Source organism: Anas platyrhynchos, chromosome 7 (genome assembly GCF_047663525.1).
Source record: "Anas platyrhynchos isolate ZD024472 breed Pekin duck chromosome 7, IASCAAS_PekinDuck_T2T, whole genome shotgun sequence".
NCBI lineage: Eukaryota > Metazoa > Chordata > Aves > Anseriformes > Anatidae > Anas > Anas platyrhynchos.
The window spans coordinates 11,580,491-11,603,059 of record NC_092593.1 but is presented as its reverse complement, the minus strand read 5'-3'; the positions used below and the strand labels follow the sequence as shown (position 1 = coordinate 11,603,059).

Here is a 22,569-nt window from a genome sequence, read left to right as displayed (position 1 = left end):
CCAAATTCTCATTGGAAGTAACCAGAAGAAAAACAACTGTGACGGATGGTAATATTCTATTAGACTCGCTTGTTTGATTTCTGAATGATCCTTTTAAGGGCATTCAAGAGGTGAAGAAAGAAAAGTAACTGTACTTTTTATGGTAGCAATTAGATTCCGTATTTGCTTATACATAGGAGAATCAACTTCCTCATCTTCTCCCCATCACTGAAAAATGGTACAATAAAATATGAGATGCACTAGTGATGAATAAAAATTTTCTGTCAGTTCAGATTGCCAGAAAAGGTGCAAGATGTCACTCCTTATTTAGCCGAAGAACAAAAGTTGATCAGCTAGTAAATGAGACATTGAATATTACTAGATGGGGAGGGATAATAAGGAAAGTTTTCCCTCTTTTCTTTTGTATGCAACTGTGCTGGCAGTAAATGCATTCTCACTTTCTAAAGACTACTGCAAATCACAACTGCCTTGGTAAAGCAGGAAAATTTTATATCTTGCACAAATGCTGTGCATATTTGTTTTGTTAGTTGCTTGCACGAAAAAAAAATATATGTTTGTTTCTTAAAAATAAAGGGTTAGAATTATACAAACAAGGAAGAAGTATCCCAGTGTTTCCCTGCTATTGAGGGGAGGGCTTGCAAATTTTAAGTTAGATTGAACCTTTAACAAAGGAAAAAAATGCATGTGATCCTATACTGGATATACAGTACAAATTCTGTCATGAATTATTTTGGTGTGAGGGTCTCAGATGACCTCCCCCAGTTTTCTAGAATAATTCACAATACTAACAAAGAATAAAGAAGCACAAATGAGGTCAGTTAAAGCTTACTGCTTGTCAACTTGCCATACAGTGGCCATGCAGACTACAGAAGCAGTGAGAAGGATGAAGACAGTCAAGAATGTTACATAACTGTCATCAACAGCACTTTTCTTACTTTGAAAATCGTATACATCACATACTTGTGCAGAACAACTGAGGGGGTTCTGTGCTGGCAGAACAAGGTGGTACCAGATGTTTGGAAGAGGTGAACCAGCAACTATGCATGGACTGAATAGACATTAAAAGAGGTCTGGCTTTCTACAACCTCAGACTGTGCAGGATGCTAGGACACAACTGGGCACACAGGAAACATTTGCTCTGACTTTATAAGTAAATAAATCTAAGATATGATGTTGTGTTCTTATTATCTTACCATCTCTGCTCAAAAGCATATTCTGCAAGAGCACTATATACAGTAAATAAAACAGCCTAAGATGAATTATTCATCATGCATCTGTATCTACTCATTATTCTTCTAAAAGGAAAATAACTCACTTCCAGAATCCAAAAACTGTCTGTCTGCTCAGAAGTTGTGACAATATTATTTTTGATTTCCCCTTCAAAACACAAGAAAGATCGTGTATCAGTTTGAAGCAGAGGCTAAAGCCATATCCAGAATGGAGTGTGACATCTCTTTTTTTTGTACTCTGACCCAGGACTGAAACCACAGATAAATGTATTCAGGTCAGACTGAATAAATGCATTCATACCAGGAGGCCAGACTACCTGACAAAAATGGAAAAATCCTGAAGTCCAAAGAAGAAGAATTTAGCTCCTCCATTCTTCAGACTTCCCCTGTAAAAGTACTCGTACAGAACTGGCAGCAGTTCACCGCTGGAAGGTTTTGGCCCCAGACAGTTCCCCAGGATCCTGAGGACCAAGCCCAAGTAACACCTCCCTTGATAAGTATCAATACAAGGGGGACATCAGCTACTCGAGTCTTCTGTGGATTACATGGGAAGGATTTATTTATGTGCTTCTCTTCCTGAGGTTGACGTGTGCCAGACATTTCAGAATGGCTTTATGCACATACCTTCCTTCAGTCGGTGCATCTCAACTTCTACAGTGATTTGGACGCAGTAGACCTCGCGGGTTTGTATGCCACCTCCACAGAGGCCTGTATGCTTATGGTGGCGAGGGTCCTGCTGGTCAAGGAGGAGAGACACCTGGCAAGTTTTCCATTCAGAAGTTCTCCAGGAAAACCTTTGGAAATAAGAGAGACCAAGTGAAACAAGAGTGGGTGGTAGTTTATTACATGACAAAATACAATTGGTTTAATATTTATAGGAGCATGAGGATGTTTTGAAACATTTTGAATGTTAAATTTACAAAGGTTAAATATTTCTTATTAGCCTATAGTAGTCACGTAAACTTTTCACATAGCACTAATCTCTGAAGTGTTCTCAAACACTAAATCATCCTGAAACACCTTTGAACAGAATGCAAAAAAGGAACAAAGATTAAGAGGTTCGATTAATTGTGAAAACAAGTTTTCAAACATGTGGCTGAAACCACTAAACTGCCTCTCTCTGTCAAGAGCTGAACATGTCATTCTGAAATGCACTTACAGCTAAAACCTTACATGTCTGTCAATGGAGTTTCAAGTACCAGGCATCTATTCTATAGGTGACAGCTTTGCAAAGGTCTAGGGTACTATCAGTTTCTTCAAGGGATTGCCTAAGGTAACTCAGTTTTCTTGTTTTTCTTTCCAGAAGTTGCGACATGCAGCAAGTCCTATTTTCATTCTATATATAATTCATACATAAAGAGCATAAAGTTTAAAAGAAAGGAAAATATTCTTAATTTCCAAGAAGAACATATTAAAACCATAGGGAAAGTAGCATTGTGTAGCAACAGAAATCTAAAAAATTATTTCCCATCATGTCTGAAAACATGGAGCATTTTTCTAATAAGGCAGTTTTTACAAACATAATTCATTTTAATTAACAGGTCACAGAGTAAGAGCCCAAAGTCTTTCTTTAGCTTCCTGAATGCAAATCGTAGCAAATATTGGTTTTGTAACCAATCTCTATGCTTCTGCTGCTTCATTCCTTTTCTCCTCTATATTCCATAGTTTACTTTTTCTGTACAAACTTACCTGTTTTAAAATACATAAAATAATTTCCTTCTCTTACCCTCAAGACAAATACTCTCTCCCCCTAGGACAGACATACAGTTGTTAAAATTATGTATGTTTGCAGGCTGACTGATCACTCTTAAGTTCGAGCACAACGGGGTGTCCCTGCAGAAGGAGCCTTTCACCTTGTGTTCTGGGTATTCTCCATCACAAATATCTGTGCCCTGACTATAGCTGTGGCAGGGACACATGCATCTCAAAATTGTATGAAAAATAACTGCATTAGTTTGCATGAGCACACATCAATGTTCTCATAACATCTTGCACTGCAAATATAGGCATAAGAATGATTTCTAGCCACAGAGCACTTACAAATTTTGTAAAATACTAATGGAAAATGTTTGTGAATACTGCCAATTACTTTTAATTTACAGGTACTTTTCGGATGAGCTGTCATGCCCTCTTAAATAATACACAATAATGTGCAAATTTGGATACACACAGGATTTACTACTAGCTGAGAAAACAATAAAGAACACACTTTTCATATGACAAGAACGAAATAATTGAAATCGCATAACATATAAAGCACAGCCATGAATTTTTTCTTATAGTAGTTCCTCCTGTGGAATTCCTAATCACTTTTTTTGGGGACACAGTGTTAAATACAACCTTCCTGTTATAATAAAGACAAGGAAAACTGCTCTTCATCAAGCACTGGGTAAACAAAATTCCTCCTCCACAGCACTTCAGGACATCATGCTACTCAGGCCCATATTTTCAAAGATAAAAGCCTAAATATAGAACACACTCATCTTTCCTCAGCCACAGAAATACTTGTTTTAGGATGGTATTTCTTAAAACAATAACTGACTAAAGAAAAACTCATTATCAATAGCTGGCCTCGGGAGTCAGCTGTGAATTCTGGGTCCTAAAGACTCTTCTCTAAAGGTGTGAGCACCTGCTTCTCCAATTCAGCATGAGCTGTGGGAGTTAACACCTAGGAAAATTAGGCCATCAATGATTTAAATTATGCAAAATAACTAAATCTGAGCTCAGAGATAATTAAACCTCATCAGCTCCTGAATCTAAAAAAATCCCTTTAGACATCCACATGGAGTAACTGGATACTGTGCTCCACCACAGAGCAGTGTTTAATGAACAGCCATCAGGTGCGACTGCCAGCGCCTCCTCCTCTGTGAGCAGCTTTAAAGCCTAAATCCTTACCAGCCCATCTTGCTTTCCCCCAGCTGGCCATGCCCTGAGCTGGCTGGAGTTCTCCAGCAACAAAATCTGACCCCAATGTTAGGTGTTTGAAAGGTACACGTTCTCACAGCCATTAACAAGTCAATGACACCAGAAGCACATCTGACATGCTGTTAGCCCACCGAGTCCTTGCAGAAGGGAGCAGTCATCCTGGGCAGCCTCGCAGGAGGCTCTGCTGGGTTTTATGCAGTGCGGCTGACACCTGGTATCAACTTGCCGATCTATGGGCTATTCTAAAGACACTGAGCAATAACATTACTTAATCGCAATTAGCAAAGAACAGAGATTACTGGCTGGCAAATACCTGGGCCTTTTTTTCTTGTAAGTTAACAACTTTCAGCTAGTATTTGCAGATTATTAGCGATATCCACAGATGCTTTACCACACATGCATTATTTCTCCAAACTCCATGACCCAAGCCACCAATGCAATGCTGGGCATTACGTTGTTAGAGCAGATGTGCTATATCAGCACTAAGTTACTGTTGGGTCAATGCTAGTCAGCCACCTCACTCACTGTCCCTAGAGGACTGAGAGCACAACGACGCAGGAAGTGAAAGAGCCATTGTCCATTTGAATCATCAGGTTGGTCAGCTTCAGAGTACTCTTGTCACCCCTGTGCCAAAACCTGTGGGTGTTGATGATTACGAATGTCAATAGATTTAACATCTCATTTTACCTCCTACCAATTTCTAGGTAGACCTTTTGATGCAAACTACAGTGCTAGCAGTGACATCTATAGATCTGTTAGTACAACTAAAAACAAAACTAAAACTAAAAATAAAAGGGGGGTTGCCTTCCCTATAGGCTTGTATCAAATTTTGACAATACTGTTTGAGAGACAGAAGGTTTAGCTGCTTCTAAAGATTGGCAGAGCCTGTTGCCAATGGTTAGAGTGCTAGTTAGATAATGACCAACATGGGAACCTCCAGAATCTACATGCAGCTATATCAGTTTGCTTAAGAAAACTGGCAAGAATTAACCTCTAGAAAAAAATAAACTAGGTGCTTGGGGTATCTAGGATGAAACTTGGCTGATAAAGCTGAGCAGCTTTTCATTTCAGTGCTCTGAATTTCACTGCTAACCAGAGTCAGTTGAGGAAGCCAAAGAACAGGTCCCGTGGGTGTCTGCCACTGTCGGAGCAAAGCGTGCCCTCGTTGCAATGCCCAACAGCAGCCACAGGAGAAACGTCCAGCCTGGGGCTGACCAACCAAGGCTTCACCAGGCTTGGTTCCTGACCTGAGGGGAGGCAATTCAGCTGCCCAGCCAAGCTGAGGTCACCTCTGTGTGCCCAAAACCAGTGAAATTTGAAGGGCCAAACAGCAGTGTTGCCACCACTCTCACAATGCAATACCAGCAGCCTACCGGCGTGGTTCAGCACACTTCCTTTCAGGTCTTTCCAACTTCACACCAACGCTTTACCTTTAATTAGGGAACATGATGGGCCTCATCTACAAAGTAATGCCATCACTCCCATATCTCAGCAGTAACCTCAAGCCTTTTGTAAAAATTGGGTCTTAAAACTTTCCCATTTTCCATCATTTACCTTCTGAAAAGCTTTGAATTTCCAACAAAGCAAAGAGGTGGGTTTTTTCTTTTTTTTCTAAATCCCTGTCTCGTAACATAGCAACCACAACCAAAATGAAAGATTTAAAGACATAATCATAATTCTGGAAAATCTATCTATTCCCTATGAACATGAAAGCTACACATCTGGGATAAAAATGATATAAAACATTGTTTTAAAACTGATGACTCAGTGACAGCTATGCAACAAACAAGAGCTCAATATCTTCCCAATTTATAGTAACCTCTTGGTCCCTTCAGTCTATAGGACTTATGCTTTTAGTGCTTACCCAAGTTTTATATCAGTATATGCCCATTCACTTTAATTGAACTACCCCAAATTTATATCACAATAAAGAAGGTAGAATCACCTTCTGTGTGTTTAAGCTTTTTAAACCCTTAATCTAATCCCTTCAAAACAAATAACCAAAAGTAAAACAAAACACAAAGCTCTGGAGTCCTATATGCACTTAAAATGTTTTATTTTCTTGCATTTAAACTATTGATTAAAGAATTTATTGTAAACTTCAGCCATAAAATTAAAAGGCCTTCCCATTAAAAGCAAATTTACATCAATCGTTCCGTACGTGTGATGGGACCTTAACTTGCTGCCTTGCCATGGATGGCAATATAAATTTACCCACCTTCCTGTGATAAAAAAAGGAGAAAAAAAAAAAAAAAGGAAAAAAAAAACCTTAGTGCTTCTTGCTTTTCCATGCAGGTGGATGAATGAGGTGGGGGATGTAGTCTATGAAATGCACATTTGTTCAGGCATGAGGTGATCCTTGTCCCTGCACTGAAACTGGCCTCTAGAGAAACACTTTTCTCTTTGCTCAGAGATTTGCTCTTTCTGGCCAACCTCCTCACCGATTTTCTTTGGCTTGCCTGGAGCATGATTTTGAAAATCCTTACCCAGAGAAAAACTTAAAGAAGTGGCTACTGGTCTTCAAATAATCAACAGCAGAAAAACAACTGCCCAGGGACTGGGAAGGTAAATAAGACTCTCGCCTTAAAGATTTTAAGACTAACCTGATTAGGCAAATGCAAGCCAGCAAGACAAACAGACAGGTTTGTATTGAGGCTTGACAAATGAAGGAGAGCACTTTTCATTCCTAATACTGAATCTCCTTAAATTCATCATCTTACGTGGAGTAAAACAAAAAGAAAACGGTCTGATAACCCTCAGCAAAGCAGTAAGTGATGCAGCATATATTTAACGGCAAAAAAAAGTACCATCTCGCTAGATATTACACTGCAAAGAGAATTATGTTCAAATAAGGAGATCTGGAGCATCAAAGGCTTTTTATATTATTTTATAAGGGTTAACATTACATCCTTCTATGGCAGGCAGCTACTGCTTTCCATTCTGAAGTACTTGCACCATCTTGGTCACCAATTCCCAAACACCAAAACAAAATCATGAGGCTATAAACTGTAAAGTGGACAGACAACATCCTTTACCAGCTGCTGACACTTAAATAGCATGCTTTAAAATGTTTGTCTTCTGTTCATTATTACACACTTCCCAGAGCCTTACACCTGGTATACCTGCAGCATGTACCGCAACGTTAAAGCTTTTCATTCCTGCTCATTTCTGCAGTATTGAACAACCAAAGTCAACTAACCAGACAGCTATCTCAAATTCCCCTCAGCACACAAAAGAAAGTGAAAGTAGTGTGTGTCGTGAAAGAAGGTCAGTCTACCAACTGCATTTTGAGATACTACATCACGAGAAATAGCAACTAACTAAATACCAGAGATTTTCTTGCTGTATTTTTTGGTTAAGTGGCTCTATTAAACTGAGTCTAAAGACTAAAGTTATTGTTCTAAGATAGGTCATTAGACATTTTATCCTACTTCACTCAGGTACTTCACTGAAGATGTCTGAAGGATGGAATTCATGTAGCAATGGCAGGATGGGGAAGGTAAACCATGGCATAGCAACAGTATACTGAAAGAACGGGTTTCCTTGTATAGCAAGAGTGGCACCATGAGAAAGTTATCAGTGTTATGCAGATTCTTACCTTTTGGGCTCTCCTGGCTCTACATCAAGCCTTTACAATCATTTGCACTTTCATACAGTGCAATATCAAAGAGCAGACAAACTGAGAAACTAGGGACAGACACGTGCCTCCTCGCTCCCTGATTAACTATCAGCTGGCATGCCCCAATCAGGTGTCACTTGCACCTACGCTCCTATACAAAATCAGTGAGACAATGTGTCTGTCTGTTAATCTATTGTCTTCGAAATTGATGTGCATCTGGGCAGGAGCAAAAATCACTCTGTGAGAGCCTTTTCGTGGGATGTAATCAAGCAAAAGAATTTTATATATATATATATATACTTCCTCTCCTGTGCTAGCAGGGTGCATAAAAATGATCAGCATTTGATTTTGAATGAACTCAACAATATAGTGACACTTTTACAGGTTACGCCTTCGTAAGAAATTTATCTTGCAAAGGCTTTATCAAAGGTTTTGGCAGTAGCTGGCAAAGCACCAGAAATTCACGACTTGATCACTGAATAGGCCTCCTATTAAACACATTCATTCACAGGGGGAGATTTGTCTACATGTATATAAAACCTTAACAATTTTGAAGTATTTTACAGTCAATCTCAGAACATGTGACACACAAAAAATTAAGCAATATTTTATTTTCTTTACAAAGCAAACAAGACTCCACAACGGTAGCCTGGCCAGGCATTATTGCACAGATTTACAGATCAGAAAGGTGAGTTCCCCACCTTCTGCCAAAACAAAGATTGCCATAAACCAAGCTAGTACTCAGGGATTGCTAAATATCCCTGCTTAAGAAGTATCCGGAGGGAAGCTGTGTAAAGACCAAGCTGTTACCTCTGATCAGTTCCCATTTTCCTCAAGGAGGACCATAATTTTTTATGGGGAGATTAAGGGGAATCATTAAACCTTGTGTAAAAGTCATGATTGAAAAGCCAATAAAAGCACAGTCGTGGAGACCTGCCCAGTCTGCGCAGTTGAGGAAATTCTCTGAACCAGCAATCAGCATGAAAGCTCTTTCAGAGAACAGGAATATCTGGCTCTCAGTTTTTAAAATAGGAAAACATAAGCTGTAGTGAGCGTAATTTACATTTATTTCTATATGCAACTGTAATTATTGTAATAGCAATGATGATAACAGCAACAATTACGAGAACGCTATTAGCGATAACTAATACCACTAATCATAGTTAACAGTGATCAAATCAATGATCTTTCAGACACAGATACGAGCCATGATGTGTGACCCTCTCCACACATACACATAGACTTAGAGCAAGGAAGCTTTGCCTTGCACAAAAGCACCTCCGAACAGGGGGTTCTCCAGAAAACTTTGACAAAAGCACGCAGGTACCTGGGGCAGGGCTGCAGCAGCTCTCTCCCTCCTGCGCTGCACGCTTCCCTCTCTTCCAGCTCCGGGCAGAGCTTCCCAGTGCCCACTGCCAGGCTCTGCACACCACGGCGGCGGCTCCGAAAGCCCGGGGCGAGCTCTCCCCAGCTGCAGGTCTGTGAGCAGGCACTCCATGCCGACCACTCGGACGTTTCACAGTCTTTGGCGATGACACAGGATTTGAAGGTCAAAGAGACAGCATCTTGCACGCACAGGCTGTGATAAGAATAAAGTAAAAACAGCTGAGATCTTACTAATTTTTTCTTTCTCCAGCACAAAGCCCAGATATTGTACCCTAACTCAGACAAGAAGAGATCTGTGGTCATTTGGGGTGGCTTGCATCAGAAGACCTGCCTCAACACCAAAGCAATGAGGGCAAGAGTTGCTGCAATGCACATCCTCCATTTCCAGTGAGTTCCAGCTGCTATCTTGCATGCTGAGTGGTTTGCAAATACTACACTTAATATATTTTAAGTTACAACAGATGTAAAAGGCACTACATTTGCACCTGTGCAGTTATAATTTCTCAGTTTATCCAGGGCTGAAAATAAAAGCCAAGGCCTGGAGAAGTGTTGCCACTGGTGTTCGCTCTCCTCCTTCCACGCACGGAACTAGCTGTCCAGCATCTGTCCCCCTAGGTAGCAGCACATCCTGCTGAGCAACTCTGCTCTTTTAAAAAATAATTAGGCACATATTAATAAGAAATGTTTTTGTTCTGCAAGGTTGTTATCAAGCAAGTGCTGTTAACTAAGGCCAGAGGGGTTTCCATCCTGACAAACCACAGGAGACCATGGCATGCCACAACCATACGTGTACTTTTTGGGCTCATTCGCATTACCCCAGCCTTCATTAGGACACAATCCTCATTCATTTTGTAACACAGAAAACACAGCATGTGGCTCAATGCAATGGAAAAATGAATTTTAAGAGCTGACAACTGTAGACATGTGAGACAGCGCTCTCCTGCCCTGCTCAGTCTGGAAGGAACCAAGCAGAGCACAGCTTCTCCTGCTTCACCTCTCTGCAGTTGGAGATCATCCACAAGGCCACCGGGAATCTCCCAAAAAGGGTGAGATACCATGGTGGTTGTCTCCCAGAAACCACAGATAACTGATGTAACAGAGCTGGGAAGGATGTAACAAAAAAGGACAGAGTTACATACAAGCAGAGAAGTCACTGGAACACCACAAAGGAACAGATGGGGAAAAGGAGAGAGGAATCAAAGGGGAAAAAACAAGAAGATGGAACCCAGAAAAAAAAGGTGTCACCAGGAAAAAAAGAGCTAAGAATTTCTGATTTCTGCCTGGTGTTACAGTGATGATGCAAATGGCTCTCTGAAATTAAGACCATCCATGAACTCAGTGTGAACTCTTTAAATTCGCCTTCTCCAGCCTCCAGTTGCTCACAGTCAGGCTTTTACCAGCTGTAAGGAGCAAATCCATGTGCACTTAAAAGGTGTGAAATCTAGAGCTGGTGCCAAGGAACCAGTTATTACCTCACTTAATATTACTTATAACACAGTCTGACTAAGCTAACTTTCTCTACAGAAAATACACCGGGCAATCATTTCAGGATTGCACGGCAATCTCACAGGGGAGCAGAGAAGATAACGGGCATTCACTTGCTTCTCCTCCAATTTGGGAATCGGTCCATTTCCCACAGAGGTCAATAGGAATATTGCCACCAATACGTGACCAGGTTTAACTACACCCTGAATCACTAGCATAATACAGCATTTAGTATCTTAAATTTACACTTCTTTTTTTAAGTTTGAAGTGTAACTCAACACTTTTTGTCTCAGCTTCATCACCTAGAATAATAGTCTCACAGGTGCAGGGAGGATGAATTTGCTAAGGTTTATTTTAACAACTCCTTGAAGCAGAAACCTGTGATATGCCCCCAAATTATTCTTGTTTATATCCAAAAAAAAAAAATTCTCATGCCTCTGTCACATGTTGAATGCAACTGATTGCATAGCTGCATCTGGTACAAAACATCAACTCTATTGAACCAAGGACTGGAAAATTATAATCATTATATCTGAACTTGAGCTAGGCCAGTGATTTTGAGTCTTGGTTGGAGCATTAGGCTGGTAGAGTCACTCAAAGTGCAACCTTATTTCCTTTTTATTACTTTTGTAACAGAGTTATCAGGTGAGCCACCAATACCACAGTGCTAACAAGAAAGGATTCCTGATTTTGAGTAGATAAAATGCTAGCAATTGGAAATCATTGTCCTAAGTGTCTATACTAGAAAACTAGAGTTAACCTAAGAACATAGCATGGAGGCAACCAATCTCACATTCAACAGAATAATCAGAATCTGGTGTTCAGATACCAACAAGAAAACCCAAATCCGTTTTGGTGGTTGCACCACTGCAAATGAGAAATTTAAATCTGACCTGATCTATGCTGAAATACCAAGGAAAATTAAGCCTTTAAAAATCTGCTTTGGGGTCTTCTTCAAAATGAGTATTGCTAGTCCTAACCATTAGCAAGACAGTATCTACAACACCTGCTCCAATGGATTCAAACACATGCCAAACCTGCTCCAAAGGATTCAAACACATGCCAACACTTGGGCTACAAAAGACATCTCTGCCCAGCATGAATCTTTGCTATGTGCAAGACTTGCAAGTATATGAAGCCTGAACAGCTCATTCTTTCTCTGAAAATCCCTCCACCTTTCCTCCTATAAAAGGCTGAAGAGAACTTTGTTGACCTTCAGGTGAACAAGATGTGGAGCTGGCAATTTTCATCCTTCTGCTTGGGTAGATGTTTTTGAAGGAGAATTGCATGCAACAGCCAAACAGAAAGTGAATCTAATTAACTTGTACTCACTCGTTCAGAGACTCAAAGTCAAATTAACTGTGACACCAAGCAACACAAAAACACATGTAAAAACACAGCCCATCCTTTTGCATGAAATTCAGACACATTCTTTCATGTAACTGATGTATTCAGAACAATCTGATACAGATAAAACCCAGGTGTGCACGACATTTGTTGATCTGAGCCTACAAACAAACCTCAGTTAGCAAACCAGCAGGGAAGGAAGGAAGTCCTGGGGATGGCAGGTACATCATAAGCCCATTTTTTTATACTAACTTTCCACGTTAATGTATTCAGGTTAGATCTTCCTTTTAAGAGTCGATCTGGTGACAGCAATATTATAACGTACTTCCACAACTGATGCTTTCTGTGTTGCAGGGCTGGACTGATACTGTAAAACTCCAGGAATTGTTTTGCAGTATACGTTATGATGCCTGCGGTTTAAGATGGATCAGTTAGTTAACAGACAACAGATGCATGAAGCTTAAAATCACTCGAATGGCAGAGAGCCTTCTTACTCTTCTGTGTACTGAGGGGGAATAGAGTTCCTGGCACAGGACTCATTAGGGTCTAATCATGACTGTAGTGGACAGAGCCTTGCTGTATTCCTAACAGCATCCAAACGCTTTTTTCCTGACCAAAGGGAGACTCATGATCCAAAAGAACACAGGCTGTATGTAGTGCCTAAGACGTCTGAGTTCCGGTGTCTCCAGAGCTTAATGCACAAGATCCTCTGCTGCGATTAAAAATAAATGCTGACATATTTGTGCCAACTAGGCAGGCATTTGGATCTTAGGGCTACAGAAGCAGTTGGCTTTCAGCACAATTTTAAAAACAAAGAAAAAGCCCAGTTATTATTGGACAGTATTTCCAAAATGTTACTCTAATTGAAAAGAAAAAATGTGGCCACTGTTCGTTTGTTTAGTATGCTTTTAATAAAAGCAAAGGAAATTACACTTTTTTTTTCAAGGACCTCCTTATCCAATAGCTCAGGGATTTGTTTTTCAACCTGAGCACTGAGGCTTGATTCCTACATCTGCTGGGAAAAAACCTGAATGCACACACACACACACACACACCCCTCCTCTCCCAGAACAGAATCACAGCCATTACATGTAAGTGTATTACAGCACAGCATTTCCACCTCTGCACTGTGAAATTTTGTTCTCATCTAGAGAACAGAATAGTGTCAACAGCAGAAATTGCAAATAATTTTTCCAAGAAATGTACGACAGCACAGTGGTTAAGTGCAATCCACTAGGAAATGGATAATGTAAATTCAAATTACAGAGGTAAACAAAAGAACTGAGTGCCGCTCTACCACATCCTCCATCTACTGGTCCATTGACTGAATTTGACCTGAATTTTCACTTACAAAGGCAAAGTAAACTGAATTCCAAATCCAACTCTATTATATCATCATCACCTTGCACACGGAATGAAGAGTTTAAGAAATACGTACCTGAAAAAGACTCCTCATCCAAATAATAACCAAAAAAAGGCACTAAAGCTGTTTGCTCCTGATGTTAACTTCTCAGTATGCTCACTGGGAATACTGAGTATGCTAAATGAATGCACTCGTCAAGTTAGAAAAATCAAGACAAAATTAGGATTTCACTATTTAGCTATAGGCACTGATTTCACTACATTAAAATTTAGTGTCTAAATTAAATAGGAGGAAAAAAAAAGGTTCTTAGGTTCTTCATCTCACTACTCGGTAGGTTTTTACAACTGCGACAAAAGAGAAAACCAAAACCAGCAGAATTTCTAACTGTAAATTTGTTACAACTTTTTCAGAGATTTTCGTAAATGTATGGAAGTGTTTATGGTTGGTTTTGTTACTGGATGGAAGATTTAAAGAAAGTTAAAACTTTTTTGTTTATCTGAAACAGTAATTTAAAAAATAGGCTTTTTAAAATGAATGAAGTCTTTAAAAGATTCTCTAATATCTCTAAGAGTATTTCATTTTGATCCTACTCCTTTTATGTTTTATGAATATAAAGTTTTCACACCAAAATTACTTCTAAACCTTTCTCAAGTTCTACGGACATTCTGTTGGTCGACTGTCTCAATTTCTAGTGTTTTTCAAAAAGAAAAGCTCCATCTCTGCCTTTTCTCTCCCTTTCTCCCTTTTTAATTCATTTCAACAAATGCAGATCCTCCAATCTAAACAACATTTCAAAGACATTCCCTGCTTCTACGCACCTGTTACAGTCTGTCCTATGTTCCAAGCACTTGTGCTCCTTTCAAAGCAGCTCCACTTTACAATATTTACTTTAGAAATTCCTAGCGTCTTCTTGTGCACCTTCAAGGCTGAAACAGGCACTCAAAACTTCACAGGACCAATGATTTAAATGAAAACAATGTTTTCCTTATAAAGCAAAGGATTCTTCAGCTCTCACCCAAGGGTTTCTGTGAAACCAAAGGCTGTTGTTTTTTTTTGGCTTCTACAGCACAATTGGAGAATTGGTAGAAAACGGAAAACAAATGTCAGACTTGTTTCCTGCTATTGCTCTTTATTTTACAAGAGAAAGGACAACTTTTGCTATTCTCATGAATCACAAACTTGCTAATGGAGAGGTGAAAATTAATTTCCTACCGGTAAATTTACATCTCTAACAAGTGGATACGTAAAGTCATTTAGTCCTTAAAAAACAGCTTGCACCCATCCCACCAAAATACTTTTTTTTTTTTTTTATTTTTTTTGCAAAAGCCTGTTCTTTCACACCAAGCACTGTACCAGTGTAACCCCCCATTAGCATGCACAATGATTACTGCTTGCTGGCATAATTGGCTGACAAACAATCCTGAGATTAAAAACAGGTAAATTTAACAACTTTGATAATAAATTAGGCAACAGACACCACTTGTGGACACCACAGGGCCGTCTTTGCTGCTGCATTATAAATTTGGAAATGAGCAGAATATGTGTTTGCTATCTTCACGTGGCTTTTGACAGGTAATGGTGTTAAACTGACCGCTCATATCACCTGCTGCTTTTCTTTGGGTTAGTGGCAGAAGGGAGAGTGGTGGCAATAAAATCCCAACACACCCCAATTATCGTGCAGCTCTGAGACCTCAGTGAAACATCTCTAGGATCCCTAGGCCACGTCTAGGGCTATTTCTCTCTCTTCCCTTAGTTTCCTAGAAAATTTAATTTGTATCTCTCATCGGTACTTACTCAACAGCGTTATTCTAAGTAGGAAATCTCATCCAGGAAAATGAAAAAGCACAAATAAAGCACTTCTTCCCAGTTTTACAGCAGACATTTGGCTGTCTGCCAAGCCCTGCTTCAGGGTTATGCAAATGCATTTACACTTCTTTATCGGTAGCCAAAATATCATCACTCTTATAAAGTGACATCTGCAAGATCTGATCCATTCTTCAGGTAAATGGCAGCAAATATGCTGCACAATGGAACGAGGAAGGCATTAACATGGGATGTTTTTAGGGAGTTGTTGTTGGGGGTTTTTATCAGTGACACTAGAAATTAAACACAAGTTGCATTTTATGATGGATTTTAGGTTTGGGTTTTAGGTTTCCAAGTTCAAGCTACATGGCTACAAGTAATAACAAGGAGTTTTGTTTGCTTGTGTTTGTGTGGTTTGGTTTTTAAAAAGACCTTTTATCCCCTATGGAATCTATGGATTCTCCTCTCGTATATTGGCTCACTAAGAGAAAAGGATGGGTTAGCCTCAGCTGAGACACAGCCCCAACAAAAAAGGTTTGACAGGACTGTAAAAAGTCTGCTAATGGAGCTGTATGTTCCCAAATAGGGGACTGGATCAGCTAAAAAGAAAGGAAGGAAAAGGGAAAGGACAAGGGAAGAAGACATCTTGATCACAGGTAGAGACACTGAAATTTAACCTTCTGGGACCTTCTGCGCTGTCATCCAGAAGTTCAATGTGTTACTCACACAGCAGTGAAACAAAGAGCAAAGTATGAAAACAGTGTCTTCCGTTCCCCATTCCTACAGCAAATGTACCACTGAGCGTGTGAGGGCTGAGACAGTGAAAGTTTAACAAGTTGGTATTCCCTATCCAGAGCTACTGATAAGGAACAAGATACAAGGCAGAAAAGCAGCTAACACATGTTAACGTACATAAACCTGCTGCGGATTTCACAGTACCATAAATCACAAGTAACTCCAGTAAACTCAAGCAGCTACATGAGCATAAAATCTGTATATTTAGAATCAGCATATATTAGAGACTAGTAATAAAGTCAAGATGGTAGAAAACTGCTGCAACAGTTCACAAATCTTGACTTTTTTCCAAGCAATAAAAAATATGTACTTTGCTACAGAGGTAATAGGAGGAGGTAGCAAAAAGGCTAGAATGTATATTTGCACCTCAGTATGTGTGCAGAAACATTTCTGACATAAACAGGGACAGTGAATTGGACACAAAATAACCCCTTATCTCTCCAATTTGAATTTGTGCAGGCACCAGGAGCTATAGATTACTGAGAAAGATCGATTTCTGCAAAATTCAGGAGCAGGATTTTCCAAGAACTTCTAAGAAGTTCTTCAAAAATCTTACTTCTGACTTTCTCAGAACTCAATCAATTCCACAGCAATCTATAGCTCCTGGCATCTGCCCAAATTCAATCTGAAGTCAAATGGCAGAGCTCAGATAACTTAAATTTAAATGCAAGAAATGGAGAGAATAAATCTTTCCATTATTTGCTGTACATTATTGTAACCTTCACATTTGAATTACAGTAAAGCAACCTGCACAGACTAAGGAAAATTGTTAGCTAAAACACATGAGGATAGAAATCAACAACCACCGTCAAAGGAAGAAATGCTAGTCACGAATCTTGTATCAGTCTCACAAACATGAAGGCTCCTCAAAAGCAGGAGACAATCACGGCTTTGCTCAGTGATCTATCTGTCCAAGAAATACCTTCTAGTAAATTTGCAAGTCCTTTTCAGGTTTACACTTCTCAATTTATTCAGTGTTGATTTGTAAGAACTAAGCAGTTTAAGCTGATGTTATTTTAGCCTCTTCGGCCAAATATATACAGTAGGTGACTGAGAATGAGACCTTTCTATGTTCTATGTTCAGCACCTCCCTCTCCCACAGCTATAGTGGGAAGTGATATGTATAAAACTCCATTTCCTTGAGGTTTCCTCAAAACAACAAAAAACAGAAGAGAAATATTAAAAACATAAAACGAGTTAAACAGTCACGAATCACAGAAGCATGCAAAATATTCTGGGGATGCTAGCTTCACAAGCAGGGAATTAAATCAAACAGCAGACTGCAAAGAAAACACATAAAAATTTGCATTTAAAACTCGGAAAGGCAAATACACTCACGGTGTGGCCGTGAAAAGCAGCAACATACAGAAGAAAGGACATCAAAGATGAGGCCCTTACCTCAGCACGACATTTTTGCCGTCACTCCTCACGCACCTGACCGGCCGGCTCTGATACCCGACCTGCACCTCCCGTGCATGATGGTGAGCTTTATGGCCTTCGAGCCACGATATGCTTGGCTCTCCAGAGTCCGTGCCAAAATCCAGCATGGCTTTCCCAGCTGCCATTGCGTCGTCACGATGGGGCAGCCTGCACTCGCCCCAGGGCCCCACCTTGAGGCTGTAGGTGTGCTCCTCTTCCCCGAGGGGACAAGCAGCCATTTCGCAGAGCCTGGACTCAGTCAGGTTGGGGCACGGGGCACCCCCATACAGCGGGGGAGCAACAACGGTGCGTGTCCGGTGCCGCATGGTCCTGGCACAGCCCCCACCGCACTGGGACCAGGCGGAGAAGTCGGAGACGACGCAGTCCCGCGGGCACGGCACCAGGCAGGCCTGCTCAAGGGGTGGCCGGGGTGCGAGATGCTCGCAGATCTCGCTGGCGACGGTGCTCCTGTTCAGCTTCTGGAGGCAGCGGGCGCTGCGGTGCTGCAGGCCGTGCTGCGCCGTGACGCAGGCCCCAGCCTCACCGCCGGGCACGCAGGTGCCCCATCCCGAAACCTCCCACTCGAACAGCTCCAGGTGCCAGTCGCAGACCTTAAAGCACCTCCGGTGGCTTTCGGGCTTCTCCTTCTGGTCGCAGTTCGCGTGGTGGGACGTCCAGCCCTCGGTGTGGGTGCACCAGACAGCCCGGCTGCGAGTGCCCCCTGAACCGCAGTCACCCACGCATCGGCCCCAGTGACCTGCAAAAGAAGAGGGTTGAGCCATGCCAGGCCAACAATCTCACCCAAAAACAGCAAAACCATGCTCTGGAATCCATTAAAAAGTGAACAACTATCAGCTAGTCCCTAAAATTGGCTAAATTTGGGTTCGCAAGCCACTTCTCCCCACGTACTCACATCACAGGATGCCACCTGCTCCCCGACACTTGGAAAAAAATTTTGCCTTCCAGTGCCCCACAAATTAAGGACAGGACAGGCACATTTCTGCAGCAGTAAAATGCACCCCAAAGGCTGAGGAAACATGAATATTTAATTCCACTTGTACAAATGAGTATAAAAACAATCATAAAGGAACAATAATCTAACAGGAAAAGAAAGTCAAGTTAGATAAGAGGAAAACATTCTTAATAGAGCAATTAGTCAATGGAATAAACTGCTCTGGGAAGGAGCTGAATCATCATCTGTGGTGATAAAACGGTGAGGATAAATACTATGGAAATAAAAGCACGCGCTTAATAGGAGTTGAAACTGGAGGAACTGACTTTACATTACAGTGTAAATACTACAGAACGGGTCCCACTGGGCGCTGCTTTATGAGCACGGCCCCATATAGCAGAAAAGGCCCCTCACGTGCTTCAACTTCTAAATTACCCTGGGAAGTACCTCGAGCAAGTCGTCCCTGGTTGCAGCACACGGTACTAGAGATGGGGGCATAGCTAGTCATTCAGCAAGAGAAACAAAATCAAAATTAAACCCACGAATCTCATTTTCAGTTCTGGAGCACACAAACATACTTATGTAACTGTATGAATGTTATTTAAGGATTTGCAAGTGAACTTAAATCAGACAAGGCTAAATAGCAAGATTTTTCTCTAAAAATATTATTCCACAAAAATCCACCCGGTCCACAAAATAATCTAAGGGCTATAAAGTATAGAATTGCTTTCAAAATGAGGAGAAAAGGTAGTGGAAAGCACTCAGGCTGAATCTTAACATATTAAAGGGATTTTGATGATCATGTCTCAAGAGGGTTTCATCTCATTCCTAAGTTTAAAAACTTTCCAGTACCCCGTAATGGAACCATTTCACTGGGTAAGAACATTGCATATGTAATCCACACTTGAAAGTACACTGCAACAAACAACAACCTCTGTATTTTTTTATTTTATTTTTTTTATGGCAGAAAATGAACTTATAATAAATAGGTCAATTTATATTAAAAAATGTTATTCCAGACAAGTTTTTTAAAATTGATTTTTAAAACGATCAGAATCAGTTATATGCTTACACTAAGCAAACATATAAAAACAGCCCCCATAATGGCTGCAATTACAACACCAAGTATTTCATCTAGCTGATAATGTTTTCATAGGTAAACCTGATGTTTTTTTCTTTATGGACAGAGAGGATTGCATCTTCCAGAACCAGGGCCTTGATATTATGATAATAAATAAAGAAACAAATGTCCTTTTCTTTTCCATAGTTAGTAAAAGAGAGACCAATACAGTAAATACTTTGGGTATAACCAAGATTCTCCTACAACACATCCCACATGGGGAATTTGGAACAATGCAGAAACATCAATACAAATCTTGAAGAACCTCACCAAGTGTACTGGGTCTGGCTGGAATGTTAACTTTCCCTGCAGCAGCCCATACAGTACTGTACTCTGCACTTGTAGCTGGAACAGCAGTGTTATCACACCAGTGTTGTGTCTACTGCTGAGCAGCAGTGGCACAGCATCGGGCATCTCTCTAACCCTCCTAGGGGGTGGGCAAAAAGTGAGAAGAGAAACATCACTAGGGCAGCTGACCTAAACCAACCAAAGGGATATTCCATACCATGTGGTAAGCAATAAAAGGTGGAAACAGGAAGAAGAGGGGAGGGGTGGGCTCTCGTTGTGAAAACGTTGGTCCTCCTCCCGAACACCAGCTACGTGCGTTGAGGCCCTGCTTCAAGGACGTGGTCAATCATCACTCATTTGTGGGAAGTAGAGAGTAATTTTCTTTCCTCTGCACTTCCACATAGCCTTCATTTATTTTACTTGTTTGTTTTCCTCCCTTCTTTTTATTTTCCCTTTCCCCCTCCCTTTTCCCCTTTCCCTTTTTATTTCCCTTTAGTTAAATTGTTTAGTGCATAATAATCTTTAATTGTTATTATTATTTCCCTTTAATTAAATTTTCCTTATCTCAACCTGTGAGTTGTTCTTTGCTTTACTTCTCCCCCTCCTCATCTAAAAAAGAGGGGGAGTGAGAGAGCAGTTGTGGGGTTTAGTTGCCCAGCATGGTAAAACCACCACACCGAGCTGTCACTGTTGACTCTCCTCTGGCATCACCACTCCTGACTGTACAGGTTTTTAGTGATTAGAGGTTACTACAGATCTCCCCAGAGCTGCCTCAGGAGCTTCAGAGTCATGAGTGGAGCATGGTCTGGCCAGTCAGGTAGACAGTGATGCCACCACCTCTCCTTGCTGCACTATTTGTTGCCAGCGCCCTGCAGCCCAACGGCTGTGATTACAAAGCAGAGACCCAGGAGATGTCCCTTTGGTGGCTGCTTTTCCTCCCTCATCCTCCAGGGTATGACTACAATGCTACCCTGAGTCTGACACCTCCTCTTGTGGTCAAAAAGCAGCACGAAAGATGGATTTTCAGAGTCATCGGGGTTTAGACAGCTCCAGCTTTTGATGCATCCAGTCTTCAGGCTATGTGAACAGCCTTTCTCCCTTTTGTGCCTGTATTTCACACCAAAATATGTCAGTTCAATGTAAGGACTCAACAGTGACACATCTTGAAAGGGAAAACACAGCAGCAAATTATACTGTACACCACAAACTGTACTATACTAATTATAGTTAGTTACTATTGACTTTCACGATAATTAAATGGGCTTAAAAACTGAAGATTCCAAAAAATTAGACTTTATGCTTTTGAAGTTACAAGATACATGAAGAAGTCTACTGACAATTTGAATGTCTGTTCTTGATATGTCATTTTGACTTAAAAGTCTATTCCAATAAAATGCCAAGATTCAGAAACAGTCATCAGATTATGTATATGCTGTCATCTTACTAAAAATAGGAGTCAAAAATCAAAACTCAAATACCAGGTGGCTTTACTGTTTCATGAGTTTCTCAACATTTCTCTGAAGCAGGTTTACAAAGACAATTTTTTATTTTTTGATATCTGGAAGTTTCAGTGCAGGAAATGTCTGTTTTTTCACAAGTTTGTTTTTAAAGCAAAAAGTCATGAGCAATATTGTTTCACTTCAGTTTAGTGCATAACATTTTGCTCACAAATTGCTTGGAACACACTACACCAATTTAGGATTTACTACTTATTTCTTAGGACAGCAGAATTTATAATCCATATTCCTCTACATCAAAATACCACTAAAAGACTCCATACAGTAATAAAAAGCAGTTGAAGAAGGCTGGCCAAATTATATTCACCAAACCTACCCCTACTCTTTCACCATTGCACAAAACTCATCTCTTCAGTACTGCTACTTTCCTGGGTGTTACTCAAGAATTGTTCTATGTAATAGCTACAGGTCCACCAGTCCCAACATTAACAGGATAGATAGATATGCAGCAGAAGCCTTAGGAAGAAGTGACCTTTATTTAACATCAGAAGTGAATTTAGAAAGAAAAATTACAAATAAAAGAAAGAACTCATAAGCAATTACATTATCATTAGACACATCACAATTTGCAATTATTCTCTGGCAAACATGCTAAAAATATAGCTTATTAGACCCACTCTTGGCATGCCAAAAATAAGCATGAAAAAATAAGGGTGAAAAATCAGATGCAAATCCCATTACTGCAGACGTTTCTTCACTTCCGATGATCTCTTCAGGACACAGCAGTAAACTTATCCTCAATGTTTCATTGCTTAGTTAAATATCCTGTTCAGTAGCTTAACTGAGGAGAAGGATATAAATACTTCCCAGTCAATAGCCTGCTTTGTAATTAGTATTTAAGTTGTTTTTTTAGAGGAGCCACGTTAAATTTACACCTTCCTTGAAATAAATCTGAGTCAATTAGAAGGAACATCTCAGCAGAACATGAATAACAGCATTAACAATATTTTATTAAAAGCCTACTGGCACTTATGCATCAAAGGCTAGAACTTTAAAAAGATGCATTACAATTCCCAGTCTTGAATGGGAGGCCACTGGTTATTAAAGCACAAGACTAAATAAAATGAAATCTATTTCACTGTGAACAGCCTATGGAAAGTACAAAAAGATGAAGACAAAACATAGACATTGTCCCACTGTAACCACTGTAACCTAATCAAATAGTGAACAGACTCATGGTCTCACACCACCACCAAAAAGTAACATTGTTTGCCCATCTAGGAGCAAAGGCCTCCAAATTCAAGAAGGCAAATGTGCAAGAAAAGATGAAAACTGCAACAAAAATGTCCAAGACGAAAAAGTGTTGACACTCCTCCAGAAG

The 22,569-nt window shown here is 40.3% G+C and overlaps 1 protein-coding gene across 8 annotated transcripts in view; it reads right to left on the bottom strand.

The window, feature by feature from the left end:
• Window positions 1-22,569, bottom strand: part of THSD7B (thrombospondin type 1 domain containing 7B) — a 395,835-nt gene that overhangs the window by 187,262 nt on the left and 186,004 nt on the right. For all 8 annotated transcript variants that reach the window (XM_072040738.1, XM_072040735.1, XM_072040736.1 and 5 more), the window contains exons 4-6: window positions 17,351-18,128; window positions 9,101-9,352; window positions 1,854-2,023 (exon numbers count right to left, since the gene is read on the bottom strand). In XM_072040738.1, coding sequence (XP_071896839.1) covers window positions 1,854-2,023; window positions 9,101-9,352; window positions 17,351-18,128 — 1,200 coding nt within the window. The remainder of the gene's footprint in view (window positions 1-1,853; window positions 2,024-9,100; window positions 9,353-17,350; window positions 18,129-22,569) is intronic.